Source organism: Bactrocera neohumeralis, chromosome 2 (assembly GCF_024586455.1).
Source record: "Bactrocera neohumeralis isolate Rockhampton chromosome 2, APGP_CSIRO_Bneo_wtdbg2-racon-allhic-juicebox.fasta_v2, whole genome shotgun sequence".
NCBI classification, from domain to species: Eukaryota; Metazoa; Arthropoda; class Insecta; order Diptera; family Tephritidae; genus Bactrocera; species Bactrocera neohumeralis.
The window spans coordinates 36,215,864-36,243,674 of record NC_065919.1 but is presented as its reverse complement, the minus strand read 5'-3'; the positions used below and the strand labels follow the sequence as shown (position 1 = coordinate 36,243,674).

The 27,811-nt window shown below is 36.1% G+C and overlaps 3 protein-coding genes across 3 annotated transcripts; all 3 read left to right on the top strand.

Moving 5' to 3' along the window:
- The first annotated feature begins 7,175 nt into the window (after positions 1–7,175).
- On the top strand, positions 7,176–8,459 carry LOC126757525 (salivary glue protein Sgs-5). Its single transcript, XM_050471507.1, has 3 exons — positions 7,176–7,446; positions 7,499–7,681; positions 7,744–8,459. The coding sequence occupies exons 1-3, from the start codon at positions 7,188–7,190 to the stop codon at positions 7,776–7,778; spliced, it is 477 nt and encodes a 158-aa protein (XP_050327464.1). The 5' UTR covers positions 7,176–7,187; the 3' UTR covers positions 7,779–8,459.
- Positions 8,460–10,815: 2,356 nt separating this feature from the next.
- Positions 10,816–11,746, top strand: LOC126757533 (uncharacterized). Its single transcript, XM_050471519.1, has 3 exons — positions 10,816–11,086; positions 11,153–11,308; positions 11,385–11,746. Exons 1-3 carry the CDS (start codon positions 10,843–10,845, stop codon positions 11,441–11,443), a joined length of 459 nt encoding a protein of 152 aa, XP_050327476.1. The 5' UTR covers positions 10,816–10,842; the 3' UTR covers positions 11,444–11,746.
- Positions 11,747–14,807: 3,061 nt separating this feature from the next.
- LOC126757415 (dnaJ homolog dnj-5) lies at positions 14,808–19,176 on the top strand. Its single transcript, XM_050471318.1, has 6 exons — positions 14,808–17,396; positions 17,450–17,603; positions 17,665–17,789; positions 17,850–17,952; positions 18,019–18,326; positions 18,382–19,176. Exons 1-6 carry the CDS (start codon positions 15,076–15,078, stop codon positions 18,494–18,496), a joined length of 3,126 nt encoding a protein of 1,041 aa, XP_050327275.1. The 5' UTR covers positions 14,808–15,075; the 3' UTR covers positions 18,497–19,176.
- Positions 19,177–27,811: the final 8,635 nt, after the last annotated feature.

Below are 27,811 nucleotides of genomic sequence, written 5' to 3'. Positions count from 1 at the left end.
ATTTCCTGAATTAGATCTAATTAGAAATTCCCTTCTTAGTCAAGACTTAAGTCCATTAGAGCACCATGACAATCATGTCACACCATATCACCATATCACAAATTATCTCCTAGTATTCACACAGTCAAATTTAGCTCTGGCAATTTACGATTTGTTAATCAACCGCATCATATTTTAAATATTCCAACAACAGAAAACTACAAAAGCCCTTCTCATTATAAAAATAATTTCATATGTAAGTATATATGTGGTTATGGATAAATAAATCGCAATATAATCCAACGTCCATATAAACGTCAACTTTATTAATTCGCAGTCAAATTTTCGTGTATGAGTAAAACATAATTTTCGGATTGTTTTCTTTATTATCAGTGGTATTTTTGCAGGGCTTAAAATATTAACAAGCTGTTACATATATTAACATAATGTTATGTGCAAAAAATAGTAAGAATTTGTCCATAATTTTAAAGTTCTTATTTTCTCTTAGCCCCAATACCAACTTGTGCCAACGTTTTTTTCCAATCCTCGAAACAGTTGTTAAAGTCAATTTCTGAAATAGCCTTCAATGCGCACAGCGATTCACGTTTAATGTTTTTAATTGACTCAAAACGTTTTCCCCGGGACGGTCATTGATAATCAGTTGATGTTGATAGCCGTCCTGAACGAGGCTTATAGTCCACGCGTTCTCGACCCTCTTTGAATAATTTGTACCAATCAAAAACACTTCCTGGCAAGAAGCAATTATCAGCGAAGGCCTTTTCCAACCTTCTGAACCATTTGGCACCACAAATTTGATTTCACACATAAACTTTAATTGAACATCTTTGTTGCATAAATTCACCCATTGCAAAAAACACAGATTGCACTCTCTGTACTTCAGAAATACAAGCATAAACTAAACACTAATGTCACTGACAGTTATACCAACCCAGAAATAACATTTTGACGAATGGGTTTTCCCGCGAAGTTTTAATTAAAAAGTCTTACTACAAGTATTCTATACTACAACAGTAGCATAGCACATTTGGAAAGGTGGTCAAATACCTTTGTTTTTAAATTTACAATGGTGCCATAGCCACCGTTCATTCTGCTACAGCACGCACAGATTTAGCAACCAGAAAGTAATAAGAAGCCTATGCTCGCTGGTAAGACATTGTGTGGTAGTGAAACTGGAAGTGGTATGCACAAGTTAACATCCATTTCAAATTCTTGTTATAACTGCAACAAATAAATTAATGTATGTAGGTATGCGTACTCGTTTAATATGTATGTTTTAAATTATTTCTATGTATCCAATAATAATTAAAATCAAAATAAAAACAAGTAAGGAAGGGCTAAGTTCGGATGCAACCGAACATTTTATACTCTTGCAACTTGCAAGAATTAAAGCCAGGGAAATATTTTAAGATGTAAAACGTCAACCAGAGGATCGGAACATAAAAAGTTTTATATATGGAATACATATACTCTATGTTATTCATACGCTGGCCACCAAATTCAGCATAAGTTTTGTTAGAAAAACGAAAGTATCAACCCGATATGATCCATTTACTATTATCATTAATTTACCTCACATACAATCACCAATCATATGGAGCAAAGTCAGACGGATAATCGAAAATCCTGGTAATTGTTATAAGGGAGCTAGGTGAAGTTTATGCCATGCTGTCATGATTAAAACACGCTCTCCCAATTTCATAGATATAACTCAAATATTGGCTGATATATCCAGCATAAAGTCACCTCGAAGTTCAAAAATCTTTTTTTAGGTATATGAGGGCTCAGGGAAGTATCGACCCCATTCGACCAATTTTTGACATACAGACATAACATTGTCAGAGAGGGATTATCCCTGAATTTCAAGTATATATCTCACACGTTGACCGATATTTTCGGTCAAAAGTCAACCCACATATTCGGTACCTAGGGTCTTTCCCCTCTACAGGGTTGTGCTGAGTTTGGGATCCGCCACGTAAAAAAGCACAATCAATGAAAACTATTCTACATCTTCGGATGAGAGACCTCAAAAGACTCAAACGAAGTGTCAATCGGGTCCGACAAGACATCGCAGCCGATTGGAAGTTGCACCACGACGACGACCCAACTCACGCCGTTTTCCTTGTGAACAGTTACCTAACCGAGGCCGCCATCCCAACGCTTCCACAGCCGCCCTACAGCCCAAGTAGGCCCGTCCCGTTTTCGTTTCCTTGTCTGAAAAGGCAGTAAAAAGGGAATCCAAGCAGCATGCATCTCTGCTATGCAGTAAATGCATCTAGATTTACAGTAGACTTTTCTCTTTTTAACAACATATGTATGTATGTATACATAATTTAATTGATGCACTTGTCTACTTTTCTGTCTAATCTGTCAAACAGCACAATTATTTATTAATCTTAGTCTGCGTTAATTCTTGCCAAATTGAATTAACGAATTTTCAGTAAATCAGATTATGTGTTTTTAGTACCCACTGAAGACTTGTTTAACATCAGTATATGTTTGTACTCCAATACTCAATAACCCGATACCACTGAACTAATTTTGTTAACATTTTAAAAACAGTTTAATATTATCTTGGAAATGTAACAGCATGAAAATGGGCGAGCTCAAAATATGACCACGCCTACTTTCTATATATCAAACTTTTAGTTCCATTTGATTTTTCAATTTCCAATATACAAATCAAGAACCAATAAATGTATCGGTGGCTGTGCCACTTCATGAACAAAAATTGTCAAGATCGGAATACAACTGTTCCATCCCCAGATACCGAATTTATTTATCCCAGTTCCTATTGAGAACTTTTTGTCGAAATTATCGGTCAATCTGTGACATAATAAAAGTTCTGAGGGAATTCCCTTGGTCTTCATATACCTGATAAAAAAGTTTTCGAGCGTCCCGCTGATGTCATACTGCATATCTACTATACTACAAGTATACTACTGTAGGCAAAAAGTAATAAGAATTTTTGATTTGAATTTTGTGTGAAAATCAATTCGTCGAAATTTTTTCTAGGTTGGTATGACTGCCAGTGACATTTGGCACAGATGTCAAAATAATAATTGGTGTTAAGTATGTACATATATATGCTTGTCTTTCTGGAGTACATAAAGTGCATTCGGCTATTTTTACGATGGGTGAAATTATTCAACGAAGAAGTTCTATTAAATTTTGTGAGAGGATTCGAATTTTTGGTACCGAAACGTTGAGAATGTTGGAAAAAGCCTACAGTGATATTTATTTGTCGCGGACACGTTTATTTTGATTGGTACGAATTATTCAAAGAGGGTCGAGGACACGTTGACGACGAACCGCGTCCACGTCGACAGCCTTAACATCAGCTAATGATCAACACGTCAACAAAATCGATAATTAATAGTCAGAAATCTTACTGGCATCGTTGGAAAATCGGAAGGATCAGTGAAAACTATTTCGAAAGATCATTTGGGCCTAAGAAAAGTGAAAGCACGATTGGTTCCAAAATCGCGCAATTTTCCAAAAAACTAGCGCCGCGTTAACGTCTGTGAAACAAAGCTTTCCGACTACCAAGATATCATAAAACGTATTACAAAACGAAACAAAACGATCATGGAAATGATGTTAGTTTTTCCGAATTTTATCCATTTTAGGCACAAAAATACACTCTTAAGAGTAAAACACGCTTTCACATTCTCATTGAGATAACTCACATATTGACTGATAGATGCGGTATCGAGTCATCCGGAGGTTCAAGGATCGTTGTATTCAACATACTAGAGCTAAGGGAGGTATTGGCACGATTCAATCCATTTTTGAAACACAGATTGACGATTGTCAGGAAAGGATTCTCTATGAATTTCAATTTATATATCTCACACATCAATCGATTACTTGCGGTAAAAAGTCAATTATAGGTACTGGGGTTTAAATATTTGGTACTTGCGGTTTGAACAATTTTTGTCATAAAGTGACATACTTCTAAGGCATTATTCATACAGAGTTACAGGAAAGTAATAGGACTGATTTTTTGCATACATCTGACAAAGAGGCAGTCTTCCGAGCGGCACACGATCCAAGAGGGTATCCAAGCCTTCCGTGATACCTTCAATACTTGGAAATCGTGTGGCAGCGCTGCATCGACGCAGAGGAGCCTATTTTGAAAGTTGTTAAAGAATTGTAACGAATGGTTCAATACATTTTTTTACATCGACTCGGTCCTATTACTTTCCGGACAAACCCTTTGTAAATTTTATCTCAGTATATTAATTTTTTCTTGATTAGTATACTAAAGAGTGAAATAATCGAAAGGTATTAAAAATTATTTTAAATGGGAAGAAGGCGTGGTTGTAGTTTGATTTCCAATTTCGCACTGTAACATAGGAATATTAAAAGAATTTTAAGCACCGAATTTGGTTGAAATCGGACGGGTCCGATTTTCGCACCAGCTCTCATAAGGCCTTCTTTTACCATCTCGGTAGTAAAATTTAATGTCTCTGACGTATTTAGTTATTGATTTATCGCGCTTTTAGTAGTTTTTAACAGTACTGACATATGGGGAGTGAGCGGAGTTCCGATTGCATTTATCTTCACATTGGCCATAAAAGCTTCAATAAGATTTATCTAGAGTGAATTTGGTTATTGTAGCTTAAATCGTTTAGGACATATGGGCATAAAACCTATTAGAGGCAGGGGCTTACTTGTCCGAAATATTTATATTAATACATACATATATAAATATTTTAATAATGTATTAAAACAACTTAATAATTGAAATAGTTTTAACATGTAAGGAAGGGCTAAGTTCGGGTGCAACCGAACATTTTATACTCTTGCAACTTACAAGAATCAAAAACAGTAAAATACTAATAGGTGTAAAACCAATCATATCGAGTAAAGTCAGCCGGATGTTCGAAAATGCTGATATTAGTTATATAGGGTCTAGGCCAAGTTTTCACTCAAATTTATCTATATTAAGCACAAAGATACGCTGTTATGAGTAAAACACTCTCTCTTAGTTTCATTGGGATAACTCACATATTGGCCGCTATATGCGGTGTAAAGTCACCCCAAAGTTCGAAAATCTTTATAATAGGTTGACAAAAAAGTCTTGCGGTATTTTCGCTAGTTCGCGCTGAAAACGCGTAGTTCTAGTTCTATTCGTCGCATCGGGTCATGCTATACCTTTTTGGAAAGCTCATTTCACGCACTAACACGTGTTTGATTGATTGTCGTTTCTTTTAAGTCGTTCGTGAGTTATAGCGTCGCAAACATGGTGCAAAATAAAGAGAAAATACGGCATATTTTACAGTACTACTACGATAAAGGCAAAAATGCATCTCAAGCCGGCAATAAAATTTGTGCAGTTTATGGACCCGATACAGTTTCCATTTCCACCGCACAACGATGGTTTCAACATTTTCGTTCTGGTGTAGAGGTGGTCGAAGATGCGCCACTCTCCGGAAGGCCTGTCGTCGAAAATTGCGATAAAATCGCTGAATTGGTCGAAAGAGACCGGCATAGTAGCAGCCGTAGCATCGGTCAAGAGCTGGGCATGAGTCATCAAAAGTTAATTTCAATTTCAATAAAAAAAAATTCAATAAAAATACCGCAAGACTTTTTTGACAACCCATTATTAAGTATTTGGGGGCTAAGAGAAGTATTGCTTCAATTCAACCCATTTTTGACATACAGACATACCATTATAAGTGAAGGATTATCCCTTAACTTCACTTATACATATATATCACACATTGGCCGACATTTTCGATCAAAAGTCAACTATAGATACCGGGGTCTAAATAAAAATCGGTACCTAGGGGCTTGAACAGTTTATATTGGATTTAAATTTTTTGATCATAAGGTGGCAGACACTAAAGATATTTTTCGAGCAAAGCTTTATTCCTTGATTTGCGTACTGGAAACTGGACGAATCAAGTGGAATCTAAAATTGTGTAATATGGGAAGTGCTTAGTTATGGCACTTTATATGTTTTTGGTTAATGGCGATTTGTGGACGTGGCAGTGGTCCGATTACACCCATCTACGAACTCGAACTTTTTTTAAGAAACCCACATACCAAGTTTCATCGAGATATCTCAATTTTTACTCAAGTTACAGCTGCACGGACGGACGGACGGACAGACAGACAGTCAACCGGATTTCAACTTTTCTCGTCATCCTGATCATTTATATATACATAACCCTATATCTATCTCGATAAGTTTTAGGTGATACGTATAACCGTTAGATGAACAAAACTATAATACTCTGTAGCAACTGGTTGCGAGAGTATAAAAACATTGAGTTTAATTATAATAAGAAATGTATCTCTTTTATTTTGGACGCGACATAACAGTGCCCCTAATTTTTTCGACTGTGATATAAAAAATAAATGGAACTTGCACATAACGGTCAAAATCGAAAGGTTAAATCTGAAACAAAAACCAAACAACACCTGCACATTTGATAACCGTATGGGCAAATCTTCACATTCTTAGACTTTAATTATATTATCGCAACATGCACAGAGTTCAAAAGTTTTGTTCAACAAACAATTATTGGCAACACTAAAACTTGAAGATTATAAGACGGATTGAATTTCGGATGTCTATCGGTCCGTAGCGATAGCTTGAGAAGCATTTTATTTAATATAAATAGTAACTGACCAACCTTACTGACTTCTTAGCACCTCCTCATAATCCTGAAGTTTAATAGTTATTACTTTTTATTATGTTGACTTCTACTTAGTGTGGAAGCTGAAACTTTCTACATAATTCTCGGCAATAAGACATTGAGTTATTAAAAAAAAATATTGATTGAAGTTTGAATCATAGTATATATGTATATTAAGTGAATCACTAAACTACATATAAAACCTTAAAGGGTATATATAGTACACAATATGTATTACCATACATGCGTCATACTCTCATACTTTATATGTACTTCCCTACCCTTCCCGTATTGTCGTATTCCAAACTTAATTCAGTTATTTGACATATTTAACCCACCCACACATGCCCTTGTATCTACATACGTTGTGTCGGCGAATTGCTTCCTAGTGGAACGTGTCACCTGTGCAAATAGCAGAGTATTGTCTTAACTGTCGACGCTCTTAGCGTTTCGGCTTTACTTTTAATTTTGGAAGAGAACGACATGAACAATTTTAGTGTTTTCAGTTAGCTACATACAAGTAGTTTATTAATTAAGAAAATGTTTACTATTCGAAATATTTTTGCGTTTTTTCCTTTGCTAACTGGGCTGGCGATAGCGGCGAATTCGCAACAGTTGCAAGAAATAGCCGCCACCGACAGACCCGTATGCTCGGAGCGATGTAATTTGGCTTTTCGATGTGATCCTTACTATAGCGGCCCACCGGTGTGGACGATAATAGACGGCGTTTGCAAACTTTTCAAGACAGACTGTCTATTTGCCAGCACAAATTGCCACCGTCAGAATAGCTGCTTACCAAGTAAGTGTAAATTATCCATTTTATAATTCCACCTTGAATCAACTCCACTTAGAATTGACAATAACTTCGCAACAAATCTGTCAGACAAAGTGCATGGATGCGTGTGAGCAAGCGCCTATAAAACCGGTGTGTGGTGTTTTTCCCTATGTGACGGTAAATGGGGATCGAAACGACGGTATGATCACCTTCAAAAATCAGTGTGAATTGGACAAATGGTCATGCTGGAATTCGAAAGGTATGTATTGAATTGACTAATTTTGTTGAGTGTGATAACACAATATTTATATTTTATTATAGCATACATCTCAGTGAGCGAAGGTACCTGCTTTTGAAAAACCAATATTTGATTGTGGAATTAAATAGAGCCAAATTGATAGGTCAATAAATTACATGTTTATATGCTCTACAGTGAAGTGATTTGATTTCAACGAAACAACGATTTATTTTATATTTACTCCGAAGAAGATAAAAGAACTTTATTTATTGTTTATTGAAATGACAAAACCGAAACAATGTAACTGGTTTTTTGTGTATTTCCATTCATTAGGCGATAGCTTGCATATTCTTATATTTATTACAACCTGAACATGTTTTATTAATATATTAACGTATATTAAGTTTGCCACGAAACGTATATTAAGTTTCACTATAGCTATCATACAAAATCAAAATCAAGTTCTTGTAAGGAAAATTTTGCATTGCGAGGATTAATAGCAGTAAATGACATTGCACTATATTTTATTGTTGAGCTTCAATTCCTTCTGGATTTGGACACTGGAAAGTGAAAGAATCAACTGGAATTTTAAAGACGAAGAAGTGAAGGAAGACCTCCACTCCACTGAAGAAGAACATGGCTACACTTGGTACCTCGAATTGGCGCCAAATTGCGAAAAGTATAAACAACTGGAGCGCTGTTGTAAACTTGAATATAACCGTGTACGCGGTGTCCATCGTCCAACTGTTACCCCTACTTCTATAAAGCACCCTCACACCATCTAGGGGGTACAATTTAATGTCTCTGGTGTATTTATTTCTTGATTTATCGCGCATGTAGTGAATTTTAACAGTACCTTTATATGGGCAGTGAGAGGGCTTATCGTCCTATTTCATCCAATTTTAGTGTCAGTTGGAGTGCTTAGGGAACTTGCTTGCGTCAAATTAAGTAATCAAATTAAAGACGGACTGACAGACAGACAGTTACTTTGTTTTTAACTCGCCTCATCATCCTGATCATTTATATATTTATATATACATAATATATGAACACAAAACATAAAATATATCTAACTGGACGAGAACGATCATCATTTACTATTTTAGCATCATCTAAAATATTTTATAATAAACCATTGTTAAACTGAAATTACCAATTTCAAATAAACCTAAATTAATAATTTAAAATAAACCTATGTAATTTAATTATAAACCTACATATATACATAATATATATCTAACTCGATCATATTTACGGGGCATCTCGACAGGATAAAATCTATGTCTTGCGAACTGTATTGCCGTGCCTATTGCCTGTGGAGACTCCACATTGCTTATATCTTACAATATATCGCAAACTAAATCGTATGCCATATATCGTAAGCTATAAGCTGTCACTTCAGCAGTTTGACAGCGCAGTTTTCATTTCTATGAAAATTTCGAAGATGCAACATATCCCATTTGCACATACATATGCCGGCATTTTCATTTCGGTAATATGAAAATTAGAAGGGCGAGTATTAAGACGGTTGTGTTATATAATAAAAATAAAGTACATTTTCAAAATAATATTTTTTCAAAAAATTAATATTTAGTTTAATATTGTTAATTTACAGAAAAATTATGCAAATTGGGTTGGGAATAAGCGAAATCTTAAATTTAATGAACTCATACTAGCAAAAATCAAAATATCATTGCTCATTTTAAATTTATTATTTTAATTGGTATATAAAAAGTATGCCACAATTATGACATAGTAGTCAAAAAATATGAATTCTTATTTTTCCCAGAAATACATTTGTAATAAAAGGATCTTTTTCTTATTATCTTATTTTTCCCAGAAATACATTTGTAAAAAAGGATCTTCATCCTTTTTTTATTTTCCACATAAAAGATTTAAACAGTTCAAGGGTTCAAAACATGCGCTACATCAGCTCAAACCTACCTACCCTACGCCTTTGCGCAAATGATTATCTTATGATAACAAATGCCCACATACAGATTTGGCAATGGCAATAGCAATAGATTTGACAGTTCGCAAGACATAGATTTTATCCTGTCGAGATGCCCCGTTATGTGATACAAACAACCGTTCAGTAAACAAAACGAATATAGTGTTGGAATGGTGAGATTCTTTTTTTTTGAAATTTGACGAAATGGCGGCGGTATGAACAAAAAGTATCGAATTTGGCTCTTTGTTTGATAGTTTTTCGTACAAAAAATAGGAAGATTAAAAAAAATAAATAAAAGCTTCCATAACGCGATAGTAATGATGTTAAAAATGTTATATCCAAATTGGCATATTTTATATTTTGGAATAATTTGAAGTTCGATTTAAAAATTTGAGAGAATGTTTATTATAGAGTATACTATCCGTTAATGCAGCAAAAAAAAATGAATTTCTCGAAAATTTCACACTGAGACGATGAAGACTTTTTTGACTACCCAATATTATACTCTGTAGCAACTTGTTAGAACTTATAATTATTTAAATTTTTCAAACAAAATCAAATATACGACGGTATAGCGTTTAAATTTGATTCAATGAGATCAGCTATTGTCATCAAATGAAATTACTTAATGGACCATCCAATACATATACCATAAATGCTCTGGGTGAGGAGACAACATGAAATCAATAAGATCGCTTCGGCGTTTAAAAATATCCATTGAATGATCTATTTCTTAGTTATTTTATTCAAAGTGTTTATTCAGACTTTACTTTCCTTACTTGCTTGTTGTTTACAATTTGCCTCGGATAACGTGCTACTTAAAAATTACTACTCTCTGTCTCAGCTACAAAACTGAGCTAGAGCTGAAAATAACAAAGAAAAAATCACGTCTGGTGATTTTTTGAACGAAGTCACATTTATTTTTGTATGCCCTATAAACACAGATGTATGAATTCTAAATACGAAATGAAAAAATTATAATGTTGGGAATATTTATTATTAATAAGGCTATATGTATACTTACATATGAAAGAATTTGTATTTATTTTGCAATTGCATACAGATGTACGCGTATATGTTTAAAATGTGTATGCCATATACATACATACATATGTACAAACCAAAGAGCATCAGAGCTTCTCTATTGAGAAAAGTGTAAAGGTACTGCCAACGAGTGGCAAAAGCTATTTATTTAAATGAATGGAACTACCTCTTTGATATCAGTTCCAAAATGAATTCGATTGTAGTGACTTGTTTCTTAGTACTGTTGGCTACACTATCTGCGCACGTAGCGTCTAATTATACCCCAGCTGCTGATCCACCTCCAAGATGTAGACCAGGACTTATTGTGGATTGTAACCTTCAGAACGAAAACCTGGTTTGGTGTAAGGATGAGAATAATGAGTGTAAAACGATTTTGAACTCATGTATTTTCGATCAAGCCAACTGTGCGCGTTACCGACTGGGACGGCCACGTAAGTAGGAAGAAATGCATACATGTACGAGTATAAGTTTAACACATAAGTATTCTCGAAATACAGTACTGCAATTAATATCGAAGGATGAATGCCAAAGGTTATGTGTCAATGATTGTTCCAATGCACCACAAGATATAATATGTACTCATCGAGATGGAAAATATTGCACTTTCCCCAGCCAATGCGAATGGACGAAGCATTTATGCAATACGGGCGAATGTGAGTTTTGAATGCAAATTTTAATAATTTTTGGCTATTCTAAGCAATTTACATCACATTTCATGGGGACTAATAGTTTGGTTCCAGGAGGGTCCACTTCCATGTGGTTCAAATCCAGTTCAGTGCTTTCCTTAACTGTTACACTCTTTTTGAAACCTGACGTGAAGGCTTGTAATTTTAACTAACAAAACAAAATGCATCAGAGCAATTATTTTGCTATATTGTTGCTGCACAACAACAAAACACACGCAAAACAAAATATACCACACCAAAACCCATCTGCTAGCTATCATACATATACAATATATATACGTGTGTGCTCTTGCATACATACATACATATGTATTTCGGTGTAAGATTTTTGAAGATTTTGGAAGAGCGAAAGAATTCCCCTATAGTAATAATAGAGATTTTAATAAATGTACCTACAAAGCGTAATCACCTGACTGTTTTTATATATGTATCTTTGGAGTAAATGATAAAACACGACTATAACCGCGTAAGCGTTGTCTACCCCAGTAAGAAGAAATAATGCAACAGAGAGCAAACTTTAACTTCAGTTGCACCAAGGTATAATACCCTTCACAAGTGCCTTTTCTACAGCACTAAAGGGGTAAAAAGATCTTTATCTTGATTTTAATCGCTCAGTCTGTATGGCAGTTGTTTGCTATAGTGTAAGCCCGATCTGAACAAAATACATATTCGGAGATTATAGTTGCCATGGAAATAATCTATATCAAATTTTGTGAAGAGGATTTCTCAAATAAGAAAGTTTTCCATACAAGGACTGAAGTCTCACGGGTACATTCGATGCCATTGTGTATGTATGTATAACCGTTATTGAAGAATCTTGAAATTTGCAACAAGTAATACCATGTTCAGACCGAAAATTTAAAAGATTAGATTATATTTAAGCATTTCATAACCCAACAGTGTTCTCACTGCCGTTAGAAAAATCAAAAAACAGCTGTTATTGTCATTCAAGAATTCACATCGCTTAATATTTATCAAAAGAAAAGATTGTCATATAGTATTTTGAAATAAAAAGACGGCTTTTTTTAATATTTTCCATATAATAGAAATAATGGATGCATTTTTTCATTTGTTAAGTCGATTTTCAGATGAAATTAGATTCAATGCTTTAAAAAAAATTTGTTTGTTTACATTTTTTTTCCCTTTGTAGTGTCTAAATCAGCTGTGATAATGTAACAGATTTCCAGTGCTGACAAGTGGATTGCGCAAAATCAGAGTCGCGCAGAGAGATTTAGCATGGATCAGTTTCAAATCATTTCAATGAAGTAATTTGGAACTGTCATTTTTGTATGGCGAAATCTTGATAAATTTTTAAGATTAGTGGGATAATCCATTCAACAGCCGAAATCGTGTGATTAAGTGTCGGTCTGAACATGGTATAAGGATGAGCTCTCTCCCATTTTCAAAGTTCCATATAAAAATACCAGGATAATATTATGCATCAAATTGGCATTTTTAAGAACAACGCAACATAAACGCATTAAAATCTGTAGGATAGTCGAAAATCAGTATATACGATATAGGTGTTTGGGGAAGGTCTGGATTGACTTATTAATTATTATATATTGGACTTTTAATATATGACGAAACTACTTAAATCTTTTTTTATGATTTTATGATATATTAAAACAACTGACTTTTGATATTTCACTACTTAATAAGGTGAATTAAGCCTGTTAGTTCTCAATTAATAAATGTTTTTAATCATTTGTAATTGAAAAATTAATTATTCTATGCATCAAATAGCAAAACGTTTCATGAAATATGTTTAAATTTCGCATTTTCTTTGATTTTCATTTTTTTTTTACTTTTTATTTGCGATCTAGAACGGCGGCAACAAATTCCTCCGTTCACATATATTTTTGGTATAATTTCAATCTGGCCGTTCCAGTCATTCCAATTGTAAAACGTCAAAACCTACCCAATCCAGTCAACTGTCAAAGTTCGGTAGGTGAGCGGTTCTCACATTTTCAGCGGCAGGAGAGTTGGGGATCTCTTTATCTCTGGTACTCGTATTCTCGCAACACAGTGATGACGAGTTTGTAGATGGGCAAAATCGGACCACTGCCACACAAAAATTTATAGCGTACTAACGGGGCATCTCGACAGGCTAAAATTTATTGCATACTGTCAAATCTATTGCCATTGCCGTTGCCAAATCTGTATGTGGGCATTTACTATCATAACATAATCATTTGCGATGTAGCGCATGTTTTGAGCTCTTGAACTGTTTAAATTCTTATATGGTCAAAAAAATTTATGTGGAAAATAAAAAAAGAAGAAATATATTTCTTTCTACAAATGTGTTTTTGGAAAAAATAACAATTTAAATTTTCAGACTACTACATAATAATTGTAGCATAAATTTTATATACCAATTAAAATAATAAATTTAATATGAGCAATGATATTTTGATTTATGCTTGTATAACTTTATTAAATTTAAGACTTCGCTCATTCGCCAATCAACTTTGTAAAATTTTTCCGCAAATTAACAATATTAAACTAAACATTAATTTTTTGGAAAAATGTATTAAGTTATTTTGAAAATACTTTATTTTTATAATTTAACACAACCGTCTTAATGCTCGCCCTTCTAAATTTAATATTACCGAAATGAAAGTACAGCCGTCGGTATATGTGTAAATAGGATATGTTGCCTCTTCGAAATTTTCATAGAAATGAAAACTGATCTGTGAAACTGCTAAAGTGACAGTTCATTGCTTTCAATATATGGCATACTAATTAGTATTCCGACGATATTGACATAGTTCAGCGAATTAAAAGACAGCGGCTCCGCTGGCTAGGTCATGTTGTCCGGATGGACGAAAACACTCCAGCTCTGAAAGTATTCGACGCAGTACCCGCCGGGGGAAACAGGGGAAGAGGAAGACCTCCACTCCGTTCGAAGGACCAAGTGGAGAAGGACCTGGCTACGCTTGAAATATCCAATTGGAGCCACGTAGCGAAAAGAAGAAACGACTGGCGCGCTGTTGTTAACTCGGCTATAATCGCGTAAGCGGTGTCTACGCCAATTAAGAGAAGAATTAGTATTCCATATATTGTATTCCATAAACAATATGGAATCTCCACAGCCAACGCGTACAGCAATACAGTCAGTATACCATAAATTTTTCCTGTCGAGTTGCTCCGTTACACCAAGTTTCTACGATTCTTGATTATTGTTTTCAATATTACTGTTATAGCCCTCTGCTGTCTGGGTTAAAACTTAATTCAAATTTTATTTATATAATTTGTTTTACAAATTCTATTTATATATTGCTTACACTGCTAAATAGTAACTGAATTGCTGTTTATATAAAAATAGTTAAAAAGATTTGTTTTAAAAATGATTATCATATCACGTATAGCGTGGATGAAAACCATTTTTAATTGCAACCACAGCTAAGTTTGCTTACAACTTATTTTTGACATATTACCTACTCTAAATGACAATCTACGGATATATGAATTCCAATAGGTTAAAAGTAAAGAATTTTCAGTTGGTACAACAATAAAATTGTGTTATAGTGGGATTTACTTTAAACCGTTTTATTCCGTTTATAAGAAATTTCCTGCTGTAATTGTGACTTTGTTAATATTATTTACATATATGAATACCCAATCTCGTAATATTGTGCAACAAATAGAACTATTTTAAATGCATGCAATCTTGTCACAACGCGCTTCACGTTTCAGCAAATAAGAATTGAACAAATTTTGTGAAGTCTGAAATGTCTACCCACGACGGATCTTATAGCGAGGAGGCATACTGTTCTGTGCCCAGTACTGTTGGTGTAGAGATGACGTCGCAATTGTTAGCGCAACGTATGAACCAGGCAGCAGCTCAACCACAAACACTTTTAATGGGACCTCCATATATGTCACCCGCATCACAAACACAGCAACAACAACATCAATTCCAACACTACAATGAATATTATTACAATTTATACTCCTCACAACCTGGGCAACCGGAAACTTATTCAGTCCTTCCAGTTGGTCATGGAAACTTCTTAAAAGTTTATCACTGCCAAGAAAATGCAGCCAATGCAGCATTAGCCAACGAAGCCAATGCTTTATATCACGGACAGTCCCCACAGCAGGGTCCCCAATCGCAATATCAACAGCAGGCTCCACCTTCGCAATATCAGCAGCCTCAACCAGCGTTCCATATACATCAATCGCAGGCACAGCCCCCAACTCCTCAATACTTTAATAGCTATGAGCTTTTCTCAAGCAATACCTTGATGCCAACACCAGACAACCAGCCTACTTTGAATCGACCTGATATTAAAACTGGAACTTTACAAGTGACGCAACACACACCCATATTTATGGTGAATAATCATGAAGAACCTATTTGCCAACAAAGTGCTAATACCGCATCCGCCAATATGATAATAAACAATCTTGTACATAATTGGTCACCGAAAGTAACTGGTGCACCCATTCAACAACTTCCAATGCAATCACAAAATGCATTGAATTCAGAGACATATAACACTGCCATTGAGCAAGAAATAACAAGTATTGGAAGTGATCAAATTATGTCCAACAATCCTGATGTAGTTGAAGAGTCAATACAATTTTCGATTTCTTCAACCGCTATTCAATCGCAATCAACGCCAGTATCGGGAACTGTTCCAGAGACAGACACTTTGGATAATGATAATCAGTGCAATTCCAAAGAAGCTCTCACACCAACATCAACTATTTCCGTTTCAATGTCACCAACTAATCTAATTGCTCCTGAGGTGAAGAAGCGAATTGTTGCCGAAGTAAAACCGATGCGAATGTCCTATTCAGATGTTCTAAGCAAAGTAAATAACCAATCTGATACAACACAGTTACACCACAATTATAGGCAAACACAAGCCGGAAGAAGCGGAAAAAACATAACTTCGGAACGGAAAGGAGGAGATATGAAGAGCAGTGTAGACAACGCTTCGGGAAATCTAGGGCTTACCCGAAGGCAAATAAGTTTTGAAGATGAAACAGGAGGGCGCTCAAATAAAAAATCTCCAACGCATGAAAACAAAGAAAATTTACAGCAATTTCAAAATGGTGTTGTATCTAAAAACACGAAGCGGATAAATCAAAGCAGCATTACTGTAAGCGCCAATTCGACATCGAACAATATCAGTAGCAATAATAATACTCAAAGCAAAGTTGGACAAAGGGGGAACCAAAAGATAAACATCTCAGAAGCCAACGTAAATCCTACTGGTTTTAATAAAAGCAACAACAACATGAATAAAAAACGCACCAATCATCGACGCAACGAAATCGAAACCAATAAAATCGAGATAAATAGCAACAAGAATCTAAAATCGAATTCTTTTAATGGTGACAAAGACTTCAATGGTTATTACAATGTTACGGCAAAAAACAATGAAAATGGAGAACGTGCTTCTAGGCCAAATAATAATGGTTTTGTTACCGGAACAAATCAATCTAATTCATCTACTGCAAATATAAGGAAATCAAACAAATCTTCATTCTATAACAATTCTAATACATCCCCCTTCAACGTAAATCAATCACGCACACGTTATGCCAATGCTAACTCGAATTCCTCCTATTCATATTCATCAAAACGCAGCCGAAACACAAACTCCTCGTATAACAACTCTTCGGCAGGGTCAACGAATAGAAACTATGAATTAGCGAAAAAATTTCTTTATACATGGCTGGAATATACTATAAAGATATTGACTTGGTTGTTCTATTTGATATATGATATTGTGGTGCTTGGGTGTAGTGTGGCATATGATCGTTTGGTGCACGCTGGTGAATGTTGCTTTCTGTATGCACAACAGTTACGAAAGGATTTTAAACAAAACTCCAATAAACCTAACATTTGGCTGAAAAGTTATTGGAGACGGTTTGATGCACGCTTTCAAAAGAACTCTCAATGGGCCTTCTGGCGAAGTTTCTGTCAAAAGAAACCACCTGAAATGACAAAGGAAAGTATGAAGAGTGGACGACTGCCACAGACAGGTGAGGAGGCCATGTATTCTCTACTTAATTGTAAAGGAAAAGATGCATATAGGTAAGTTTTAAGTGTAATTAGTTTGTTTGTTTTAATATTTCAATTGTTTGTAGCATACTGGGAGTACCGCCTGATTGTTCACAGGAACAGATACGTAAACACTACAAAAAAATTGCTGTTTTGGTACATCCGGATAAGAATAAACAAGCCGGCGCAGAAGAAGCTTTTAAAGTGCTTCAACGAGCATTTGAATTAATTGGAGAGCCTGTGAGAAATATATGAGAGTAGTGTATAAATAATTTAATTACGCTAATAATATATATTTTAGGAAAAACGTCTTGCCTATGACCAGAGTCTAGCTGAAGCTTTACACGCTGAAAAAGCATGGACTGAGCTGCACGATTTGTTATCACAATTACAAACAAAAATAACAGAGGCTGCCAATACGATAAGGTGCAAAGTGTTAATGAAATCAATTTTAATAAAAAAATATAAATAAATACATATTTTCAGGTGTAGCACTTGTGGCTTAAGACATCCCCGTCGAATAACGGAACGGCCACACTACGCTGCTAGAGAATGCGCTTCCTGCAAAATTCGACATTCTGCCAGAGAAGTAATATTTAGAAAACAAATTTGTATGTATATACCAATAACAATTTTTATTGTATACACCAATTAGGGAGATATTTGGGCAGAAACCAGCATGTTGGGGCTACGATGGAGATACCTGGCACTCATGGAGGGTAAAGTCTACGATATTACTGAATGGGCGAACTGTCAAAAAGGGGCTCTTTCGCATTTGGAACCTAATTCTCATATGGTACAATACCGCATTGTACGCGGTGCGCAACAGCAACAACAACAGCAGCAACAACCAACCACTAATTCACCGAATCACCAAACTCCGCAACAACCGTATTCTCAACAGCCAGGCCCGCATAACGATAGGAATGGCAGTGGAAAGTTCAAGCGTAATATTCCAACGAGGTAATTCGGAGTAAATCAATTATATGCTTTCATATATTTACTATTAAAATTCTAGTGAGGCATCATTACACGAGTTTCTTGATAGCTTGTATAGCGGCCAACATCCAAATCCGGGAAATTCGGCATCTTCTTACTCGAACGCATCACGTCGACGTACACGTCGCAATTGATTCAACATTGTTTGGATTAGTTGTAAGCTTTCCTATATTAATCTCTAAATGTTTCTCCTTCAAACGTACAACTTTTTATTATTTCATTTATTAGTTATATGGAACAAAAATATATTTTAACTGTAAATATGCATTATTGCATTATATGACCACAGAATAATTTTAATTAAACTCTGGTACGTGCATACATGTGTACATATTAACAAGTACCGTTGAAATGCATGTGGCAACGTCTCTACATAAATACATATGTATGTACATATTTTCATTTAGTTATAACCTATTATCTTAGAGTTGTCTATATTCTAGTTTTTTTTGTTTGTTTCGATGGCATCACAATTTCAAAGGATATATACATAAATTACATATTCAATGTGCACGTGCAATTTTATTTCTACAAAATATTATATCTAATATCTTCTACAAAAGAAGCAAAAACAAAACAAAAAAATATCAAAATTATTACAACGTAAAAACGAATCTAGCAAAAAAACAATTCTGGAATATAAAAATGTCACACATATGTAATTATCCTCGAAACACTCGTGACTGCAATATATGTAAGTATATGAATGTTATGTGCTATGTATTGGATTTAAGTGCATTTGATGTATAATCATTTTAAAAATCCAATAAACTAAATCAATAACATGCTATAAATGCACTGTTGTGATCATGCATGTGACTTTTTTTTTCGAATTATTAAATATGGATGAGGTTAATAGATTTAGTATACATGAAATGGCTTTGTCATGCATTGTGTGTTGCTTACAACTCTGAAATTATTAGCACTAGTGAAGAGATATTTGGGTGAAATATATGGAGTAAACATTTCTTTATTTTATTTGCAATCTATCTTAATAGCATTCAGCAAGATTGAAGAAACAATTTTATAAATCAAGAAATATTAATGATTATTTCATTAAAATCGATTTTTTAATATATATGTTCATATATGTATATGTACATTTTAGTTCGTGTATATTTTTAATTTCTAAAAGCCAAATCTAGGCAATGATTTTAAGTCATCGAGTTTCTTGACTATCATCTAATAAACATACTGGATAGATCATTACTGAGATTACTAAGTTTAGTTTCTTCTTAGCTTCTTCTGTTACGTAGCGAATTTACGATCTTGTACATTTTCATTGACTGGTAGTGTTTAAGAATTTCTACATATGTATGTATATTTGAATTAAAAACAGTACCAGCTGTATACCATATATGTATGTATCTCATTGTATACTCGGTTGAATTGAAGTAGCAATGCAACTTCAGACCAACGCAACTATTTTTTGGTATTATGATTTTCAGTCGAAGTTTGATTGGTATTACCAAACTAAAAAAGGAATGATTGAAATTGTTTGCTAAGTAGCATTTACATTTTTTGCAAAGTGTTATCCTCATTACTTTTTAGCACTCCAGCAGATGTTGAATTTCTTCTTGTTGCATTGTAATTGATACTTTGATCTGGATGATTGCAAATTTGTTGAGTAAATGTACATACTTATGATTTATGAAGTTTTTGGCTTTGAATTATATTGTTCTGTTGTACAAGTTTTTGATATACATTACAGCTTTTATGATTCGCTGGTGAGTTTATGTTTTTAACGCATTAACGACTAGAATGATCAAGTACAGTTAAATAGTTTTGTACAATAAGTCTTTGTATATCCAAATTTTTGACAGCGATAACTATGACTACCAGCGCATTATTAATGTGTTACAAATCATATATTGTTTTGTTGTTATTATTGGGTTCAAGACTGAAACTCCAGAACACACCTGCTAATTGACTGCATAGCAGTCTATTTTCTTCTTCTTCTTTATTGGCGTAGACACCGCTTACGCGATTATAGCCGAGTTAACAACAGCGCGCTAGTCGTTTCTTCTTTTCGCTACGTGGCGCCAATTGGATATTCCAAGCGTAGCCAGGTCCTTCTCTACCTGGTCTTTCCAACAGTGGAGGTCTTCCTCTTCCTCTGCTTCCCCGGCGGGTACTGCGTCGAACACTTTCACAGCTGGAGTGTTTTTGTTCATTCGGACAACATGACCTACCAGCTTAACCGCTGTCTTTTAATTCGCTGAACTATGTCAATGTCGTCGTATATCTCATATAGCTCATCGTTCCATCGAATGCGATATTCGCCGTGGCCAATGCGCAAAGGACCATACATCTTTCGCAGAACTTTTCTTTTGAAAACTCGCAACGTCGACTCATCAGTTGTTGTCATCGTCCAAGCCTCTGCACCATATAGCATGACGGGAATTATGAGCGACTTATAGAGTTTGGCTTTTGTTCGTCGAGAGAGGACTTTACTTTTCAATTGCCTACTCAGTCCGAAGTAGCTCCTATTGTATAGAGCAATCCTGCGTTGGATTTCCAGGCTGACATTGTTGGTGGTGTTTACGCTGGTTCCAAGATAGACGAAATTATCTACGACTTCAAAGTTATAACTGTCAACAGTGACGTGAAAGCCAAGTCGCGAGTGCGACGACTGTTTGTTTGATGACAGGAGATATTTCGTCTTGCCCTCGTTCATTTGCTTTGTTTCCTTGTCCAGTCAGGAGAAAGCAGAACTAACGTCGCGGGTGTTGAGGCCGATGATATCAATGATTAGTTTTGCGGGGATACCAGATTCAGACATCGCGGCATAAAGGCAGCTCCTTTTCATGCTGTCGAAAGCAGCTTTGAAATCGGCGAAGAGGTGGTGTGCATCGATTCTTCTTTCACGGGTCTTTTCCAAAATATGGCGCATGGTGAATATCTGGTCGGTTGTTGATTTGCCAGGTCTGAAGCCACACTAATAAGCTCCAATCAGTTTGCTGACGGTGGGCTTAATCAATACGCTCGATACTTTATACGTGATGTTGAGGAGGCTTGGCCCCAATTGAACGTCTGCTCCATCGTCATCGATTGGGGAATCGGGTTCTCCTTCTCCTGGCGTTGTACTTTCACTGCCATTCAGCAGGCTGGAGAAGTTTTCCCTCCATAATTTTAGTATGCTCTGGGCATCGGTCACTAGATCACCTTTGGGGGTTCTACAAGAGTATGCTCCGGTCTGGAAACCTTCTGTAAGACGCCGCATTTTTTCGTAGAATTTTCGAGCATTACATTTGTCGGCCAGCTTTTCAAGCTCAACACACTTAGGCATTTTGGCCTTTCTAATATATTTTTCTGTCTGCACATGCGTCTCGCTTCCCTCTTCAAGCCTCGGTATCTATCGCATCCCGGACGTGTTGTGGTCGATCGTAACATTGCGAGGTAGGCAGTCTAATTTCACTCCTCTGCGACACGGCACTCCTCGTCGTACCAGCTGTTCTTTTGCATTCTCCGAAAATCAATGGTTTTGGTTGCAGCATAGCAGTCTATAGGCGCAGCATAAAGGCCCTTGGATCCATGTTTCCAAATAGGGATCACATCGCTGGGGCTAGGTGAGACTTTGTGACTGAGGAGAGGACTCAATAGACGGTGCAATCTTTGTTTATCTATCCAATCTAATCTGGGTTTAACAATAAACATTGGCAAAGGTTGCTTTGTTTGACGACTTCGAATATTAACAATATTCCTTACTTTATGCCCTATTATGTCTATCTCAGTTTTTATATCACTAACCTCAGTTGACTGGTGTAAATTTTTAATTACAACTCTATAAGCTCTTTTCTGTTTGAGCTGGTACATGTAAAAAATAATATTATTGGTTGTTTAAGAGATCGCCTCAGATCACTGATTTTCGCGAATTCTACTTTTAATTTTGAAATAAACTAGTCAGTCCGATTTTTTATAAATAAATACATCCATAAAAACATATCCTGTACTATGTCTACGATTGCGGCCGCAATTTTGGTCTAAAACCAAAATTTCAAAATGATTATTAATCTGTAGGAAATTTTTTTTCTTTTTTTTAGAAATTTTACAAAATGGCCCCTTTTCGATAGTTTTTCGTCGAAAAAAATAGGAAGATTTCAAATTTAAAATAATAAAAGCTTCCATAGCACCATTAGCTAATAATCGGAACTAGATATCTACAAAACTCTTCCTTTGAGAGTGGAAACCATTTTGAAAAACGCATTCTGAGAAAAACGTGTTTAAATGTTGGCAGTGGCATAGCTACAACTTCGGGCGCCCGGGGCCAAGGATGTTCTGCCGTCCCTCTTTATCTACCCACCTACAAGTTTCATAAGGTGGTTCAAACAAAAGTGAATTTTTACAAAATATCTTCTATATTAAGTATATAAAATTTAGGAACTAGAAGCCACTCAAATTAAGTTCCAAAGCTCTCACCATACGGTTTTTGAGGAAATTGATAGTAAATTTACAAGACATCTTATTAAAAAGCCATAGAAAAAAACCATTTTCGCCCTATATCTTGTACTTTTGACACAATTTGCAGGATTTTTTGCCTATTTTGCCTCCTATTTTAAGAAAGATATAAGACAAATTCAAAGACTGAAGAGTATTCATGTAAAAATTAATATTTTTCTTTGTTATTCTGATTATTACCCCTTCGACCCCCCCTAGCTACGCCACTGAAGATTGGAGTTGTTATGCTCTCCACTCTATTCCCTTTCTACAAGAAATACTGTCCTGAACGTATTAATTTGAATTTCGATTTCAAAATTTGAGAGAATACTTATTATAGTGTATACTATCCGATAATGCAACAACACAAATCGATTTTCAACATAAAGATCAGAATGACGACATGAGTTGAAATTCGTCCGTCCAAGATGTAACTTGAGCAAAAATTAAGATATCTTGCAACTTAGTACACATGTTACTTGGCAAGAAATACGAGACAGTTCGTAGATAGGACCACTACCACGCCCACAAACTCTAATTTGGCACAGGGAATCGCAGTAGCTAGGGGCATCTGTGGGCTAAAAATTTAATGAAGAATTTAATAGATTTAATGTACATATATCCTACACCATTAAAACAACAATAGCCAAATTCACTCAGGATAAATCTCGTAAGCACCCCTACCGATACTATAACAAATTGGAAAATAACCCCGCCCACTTCCCATATAATGGTACTGTTAAAAACTGTGAAAAGTGTGATAAATCAATAACTGAATACGACAGAGACATAAAATTTTACATCCGAATCGCTTTGAGAGGACTTTATGGGAGCCGGCGTAAAAATTGGACCAAGGGCGTGGCAGCGCCCACTTTTCGGTGAAATCACTTGTTTCGGGATTCGTTTTACAGATTTCGACTAAATTTGGTACATGACATTCTTCTCATAGTTTTATGTCACAGTGCGAAAACGAGCGAAATCGGATTACAACCACGCCTACTTCCTTATAGCAAAATTTTAAATTCCATTTGATGCTTTCACTTTTCATTACACAAATCAAGAAGCAATTGATACAACGGAATAAAACCTTATGACTAAATTGTTAGTTTTTATTGTGCTATACACAAGCGTGTACAATGGGCGTATCTATATAAAAATTTACCATATTTTACAGGTGTTTACAAATCTATATAATGGCAACCAAACGTAAATTTACGAGCAAGCAAAGCTATTTAGAACTTGAGGCTTCGTCAAGAATTGAATTCATAATTGGTGATGAAATTGAATAATTTAGTAATAGTGCCGCCAGTTCTAGGTGTTGTAAGTGATGAAGAGGAAGGGAATGAAGATGATTCAATTTCTTCCATTTTTCCGAAAGATATGCCTGATACTCTTTAGGTAATTTCCCGTCACTCAAATGTGTCAGACTGGGAAGCGGGGTGAGCCTCTTTGCAGTTACGAAACGCAAGCCAAACCAATAAAAAAGATGCTGAGGAGCTTGTCTGGAGAAAAATGCAACCTTTATATAGTACAACCAATGAAGGCGGCGAAAATATTCAATTAAGACAAAGGCGTATTGTCGAATGACTAAAAGTCCACACCCATGTAAAGTTGTTTAAACAGTTTTTTGATGGTGATCTGATTGGCTTAATAACAGAGAAAAGTATACTGTACGCTGCTCAAAACAACAGACACGATTTTGAATTTGATGGTTCAGTTTTTAGGTATATTTATATTAACTGGTTTTCATGAATTACATACCGAGCGATTTTATTGGAGTTTAGATGACGATCTTGGCATTCCACTCGTCGCGAACTGTATGTCACGTAATAGGTTTTTGAACATTAAAATAAACCTCCATTTGGTGGGCAATTCTCAGACTGAAAATTCAAGCCTGACGGTTCGCCTTCTCCTGGCGTTATGCTTTCACTGCCATTCAGCAGGCTGGAGAAGTGTTTCCTTCATAATTTTAGTATGCTCTCGGTATCTTTTACTGGACCACCTCCTAGGATTCAAGAAGAGTAAACTGCGGTCTTGAAACTTTCTGTTAGTCGCCGCATTTTTTCGTAGAATTTTTGAGCATTACCTTTGTCGGCCAGCTTTTCAAGCTCAACACACTTAGGCATTTTGGCCTTTCTAATATATTTTTCTGTCTGCACATGCGTCTCGCTTCCCTCTTCAAGCCTCGGTATCTATCGCATCACGGACGTGTTGTGGTCGATAGTAACATTGCGAGGTAGGCAGTCTAATTTCACTCCGCTGCGACACGGCCCTCATCGTCTTACCAGCTGTTCTTTTACATTTTCAGAAAACTAATGGTTTCGATTGCAGCTGTACGTAAGGAGCTTGAAATGCCGTCCCACAGTTCCCTTATACCGACTTGTTGACAAGTGCTCCCAAAGAGCAAGAGTGCAAGTCGAGTAGAAAATCGTCCGATTGCAGCTTCTCGACGTCGAACCTTCCTTGTGTTTGTTGACGTGCGTTTCTTGCTGAACAGAAGCGGATGCGAATCTTTGCTGCAACAATATAGTGGTCCGAGTCGATATTAGAACCTCGGCGCGCACGCACATCTAAAACACTGAAGACGTGTCTTCCGTCTATCACAACATGATCGATCTGGTCTATCACAACATGATGGACGGGACAAGGACTGAGGCGAGTAGGTCCTTGTGGCTTTTACTACACAAATGGCCTTATGGTCATATAAAGGAACGCATGTTCGGTGTGGGATTCGTGCTGCGAGACAGACTCCGTCGCCGAGTACTGCCATCCCGCCACAATCCGCATCAAACTGAGGTTCTCCAACATATCGCTGATTTGCGCCCACGCCCCGACGGAGGGCGTGGAACGCACTCGCCACGATGTCAAAATCGTGCTTGGCGACTTTAAGGACAGGTTGGGCAAAGAAGGTATCTTCGGCACGACAGTCGATAAATTCAGCCTCCACGAAGAAAAATCTCCAAATGGATTGAGGCTGATCGACTTCGCCTTGGCTTCGACTCGGACCACAATCTTGTTGCAGCAAGATTCAAACCCGCGAATAGGCTGCCACGTCACTATTGACAGTCATAACGTTGAAGTTATAAATAATTGGTCTACCTTGGAACAGGCATTAACAGCAACAACAATGTCAGCCTTGAGAATAACCTGCTGGGCTACTTTGGACTGAGTAGACAATTGAGAAGTAAAGTCCTCTCTCGACGAACAAAAACCAAACTCTATAAGTCACTCATTATTCCTGTCGTGTCCTGCTATATGATGCAAAAGCATGGACGATGACAACATCTGATGAGTCGACATTACGAGTTTTCGAGAGCAAGGTTCTCGAAAGATTTAGGGTCATTCGAGCGTTACCTACGGCGAATATCGCATTGGATGGAACGATAAGCTGTATGAGACATACGACGCCATAAACATAGTTCAGCGGATTAAAAGACAGCGGCTACGATGGATAAATCATGTTGTCCGAATGTACGAAAACACTACAGCTCTGAAAGTATTCGACGCGCTACCCGCCGGGGAAGCAGAGGAAGAGGAAGACCTCCATTGTTGGAAATAGACTCTCCAATTGGCGCCACGTAGCCAAAAGAAGAAATGACTGGCGCGCTGTTGCCAGTTTGGGTTTGCGGTTTGGGCGTTAACAATACACATCCATTCATCACCATCGAAACGAAAGAGTCCATTTTCCAACAAATCATTGTAAATTTCTGCATTAATTTTGCCTGGCACAAACACAAATTTTGACTTGCCTTTTGATTGAAATGCTGCCCGTACCATGAGCGATCCATCACCATGAACGCGTTTATGACTTGGAATGACTTAGACACTCGATTTTCATATTTAAGGCGTACATCTTTTCTTATTGTTTGATGGACACGTTATTTAGACACAGTTAGATACAGTTCCGCTTTTGTTTGGCTGCAAATCATATGACTTCGCAAATCTCTACATTAGGTATATGGGGATTGAGGAAAGTATTGGCCCGATTCAATTAATTTTTGACATACAAGCGTTCTGCTTTCAGAAAGTAAATCTCTCGGAACTCCAATAATATAGCTCACAGAGGGATTAATATTTTCGATAAAAAGTTAACACTAGGCAACGGGTTGGCCATATTCGGAATTTCACCCATTTATATACTGTCGTAGAACGCTCGAAATCGAAAAGATTTGTCCTGTGCACCTGTGCAAATCTGGATCAAATAGATTGAATGGTTTTGGTGATATATACCTTAAACTTATTAAGGAGCAGGCCACGCCTACTTTTTAACTACTTACTAAATTATAGTTGCTACTAGGTGATGGCAATTTATAGCTTTTGATTAATGGGGTTTGTGGACGTGGTAGTGATCCGATTACTCCCATCTACATTACCAAACTTCTTATGGCACCAAGGAATCTGTACCAAGTTTCATCAAGATATCTCTATTTTACTCGAGTTACAGCTTGCACGGACGGACAGACAGACAGTCATCCGGATCCGGATTTCATCCCTTCTCGTCATCCTGATCATTTATATATAATAATACATACAATCGTGAACAAAGCTATTAATTATTTTAATTTTCGTCGGTTCAATTACATGCAAAGTCATGATTTTGTTTTACTTAAATGAAAACACGAATTACAGGAGCCAAGTCTAAAAAGTTTCTCTGCATAACGTATGGCTGTTATATGGGAATTCGGGAAGTCCCTAGCGGCAACGGCTTTTTTGTTTCGCTGGTTGTATCTGTCAAATCTTCATTTGCTTGTGGTTTAAAAACATCAATAAAACTGGGACTTAACTTTTTTGTAGTTCTTAATAACAAAAAAATAGTAGTTGATCAGAAGGCGAATTGCTTTAACTTAATAAGTATAAAAGTACTTAGAAGCAAAAACATATATAGCAATTACATTCTAGCCTGTCATATTCTAAGAGAGCATTCCATTCGATCATTCCAATATTTTGTTTACTGAAGCCTGCACCGTGATTAGGGTAGGATAAGAGAGTACAGTTTATCAACAACAGATGCC

Excerpts from the sequence above, each read along its gene's own strand:
- LOC126757533 (XM_050471519.1), top strand. The coding sequence starts at position 10,843 with ATGAATTCGATTGTAGTGACTTGTTTCTTAGTACTGTTGGCTACACTA. Across the intron at positions 11,087-11,152 it reads TTACCGACTGGGACGGCCAC|TACTGCAATTAATATCGAAG; the intron begins GTAAGTAGGAAG and ends CTCGAAATACAG. Across the intron at positions 11,309-11,384 it reads TTTATGCAATACGGGCGAAT|TTTGGTTCCAGGAGGGTCCA; the intron begins GTGAGTTTTGAA and ends GGGGACTAATAG.
- LOC126757415 (XM_050471318.1), top strand. The coding sequence starts at position 15,076 with ATGTCTACCCACGACGGATCTTATAGCGAGGAGGCATACTGTTCTGTG. Across the intron at positions 17,953-18,018 it reads TTCGACATTCTGCCAGAGAA|GGAGATATTTGGGCAGAAAC; the intron begins GTAATATTTAGA and ends TACACCAATTAG. Across the intron at positions 18,327-18,381 it reads AAGCGTAATATTCCAACGAG|TGAGGCATCATTACACGAGT; the intron begins GTAATTCGGAGT and ends TTAAAATTCTAG.
- LOC126757525 (XM_050471507.1), top strand. The coding sequence starts at position 7,188 with ATGTTTACTATTCGAAATATTTTTGCGTTTTTTCCTTTGCTAACTGGG. Across the intron at positions 7,447-7,498 it reads TCAGAATAGCTGCTTACCAA|AATTGACAATAACTTCGCAA; the intron begins GTAAGTGTAAAT and ends AACTCCACTTAG. Across the intron at positions 7,682-7,743 it reads GTCATGCTGGAATTCGAAAG|CATACATCTCAGTGAGCGAA; the intron begins GTATGTATTGAA and ends ATTTTATTATAG.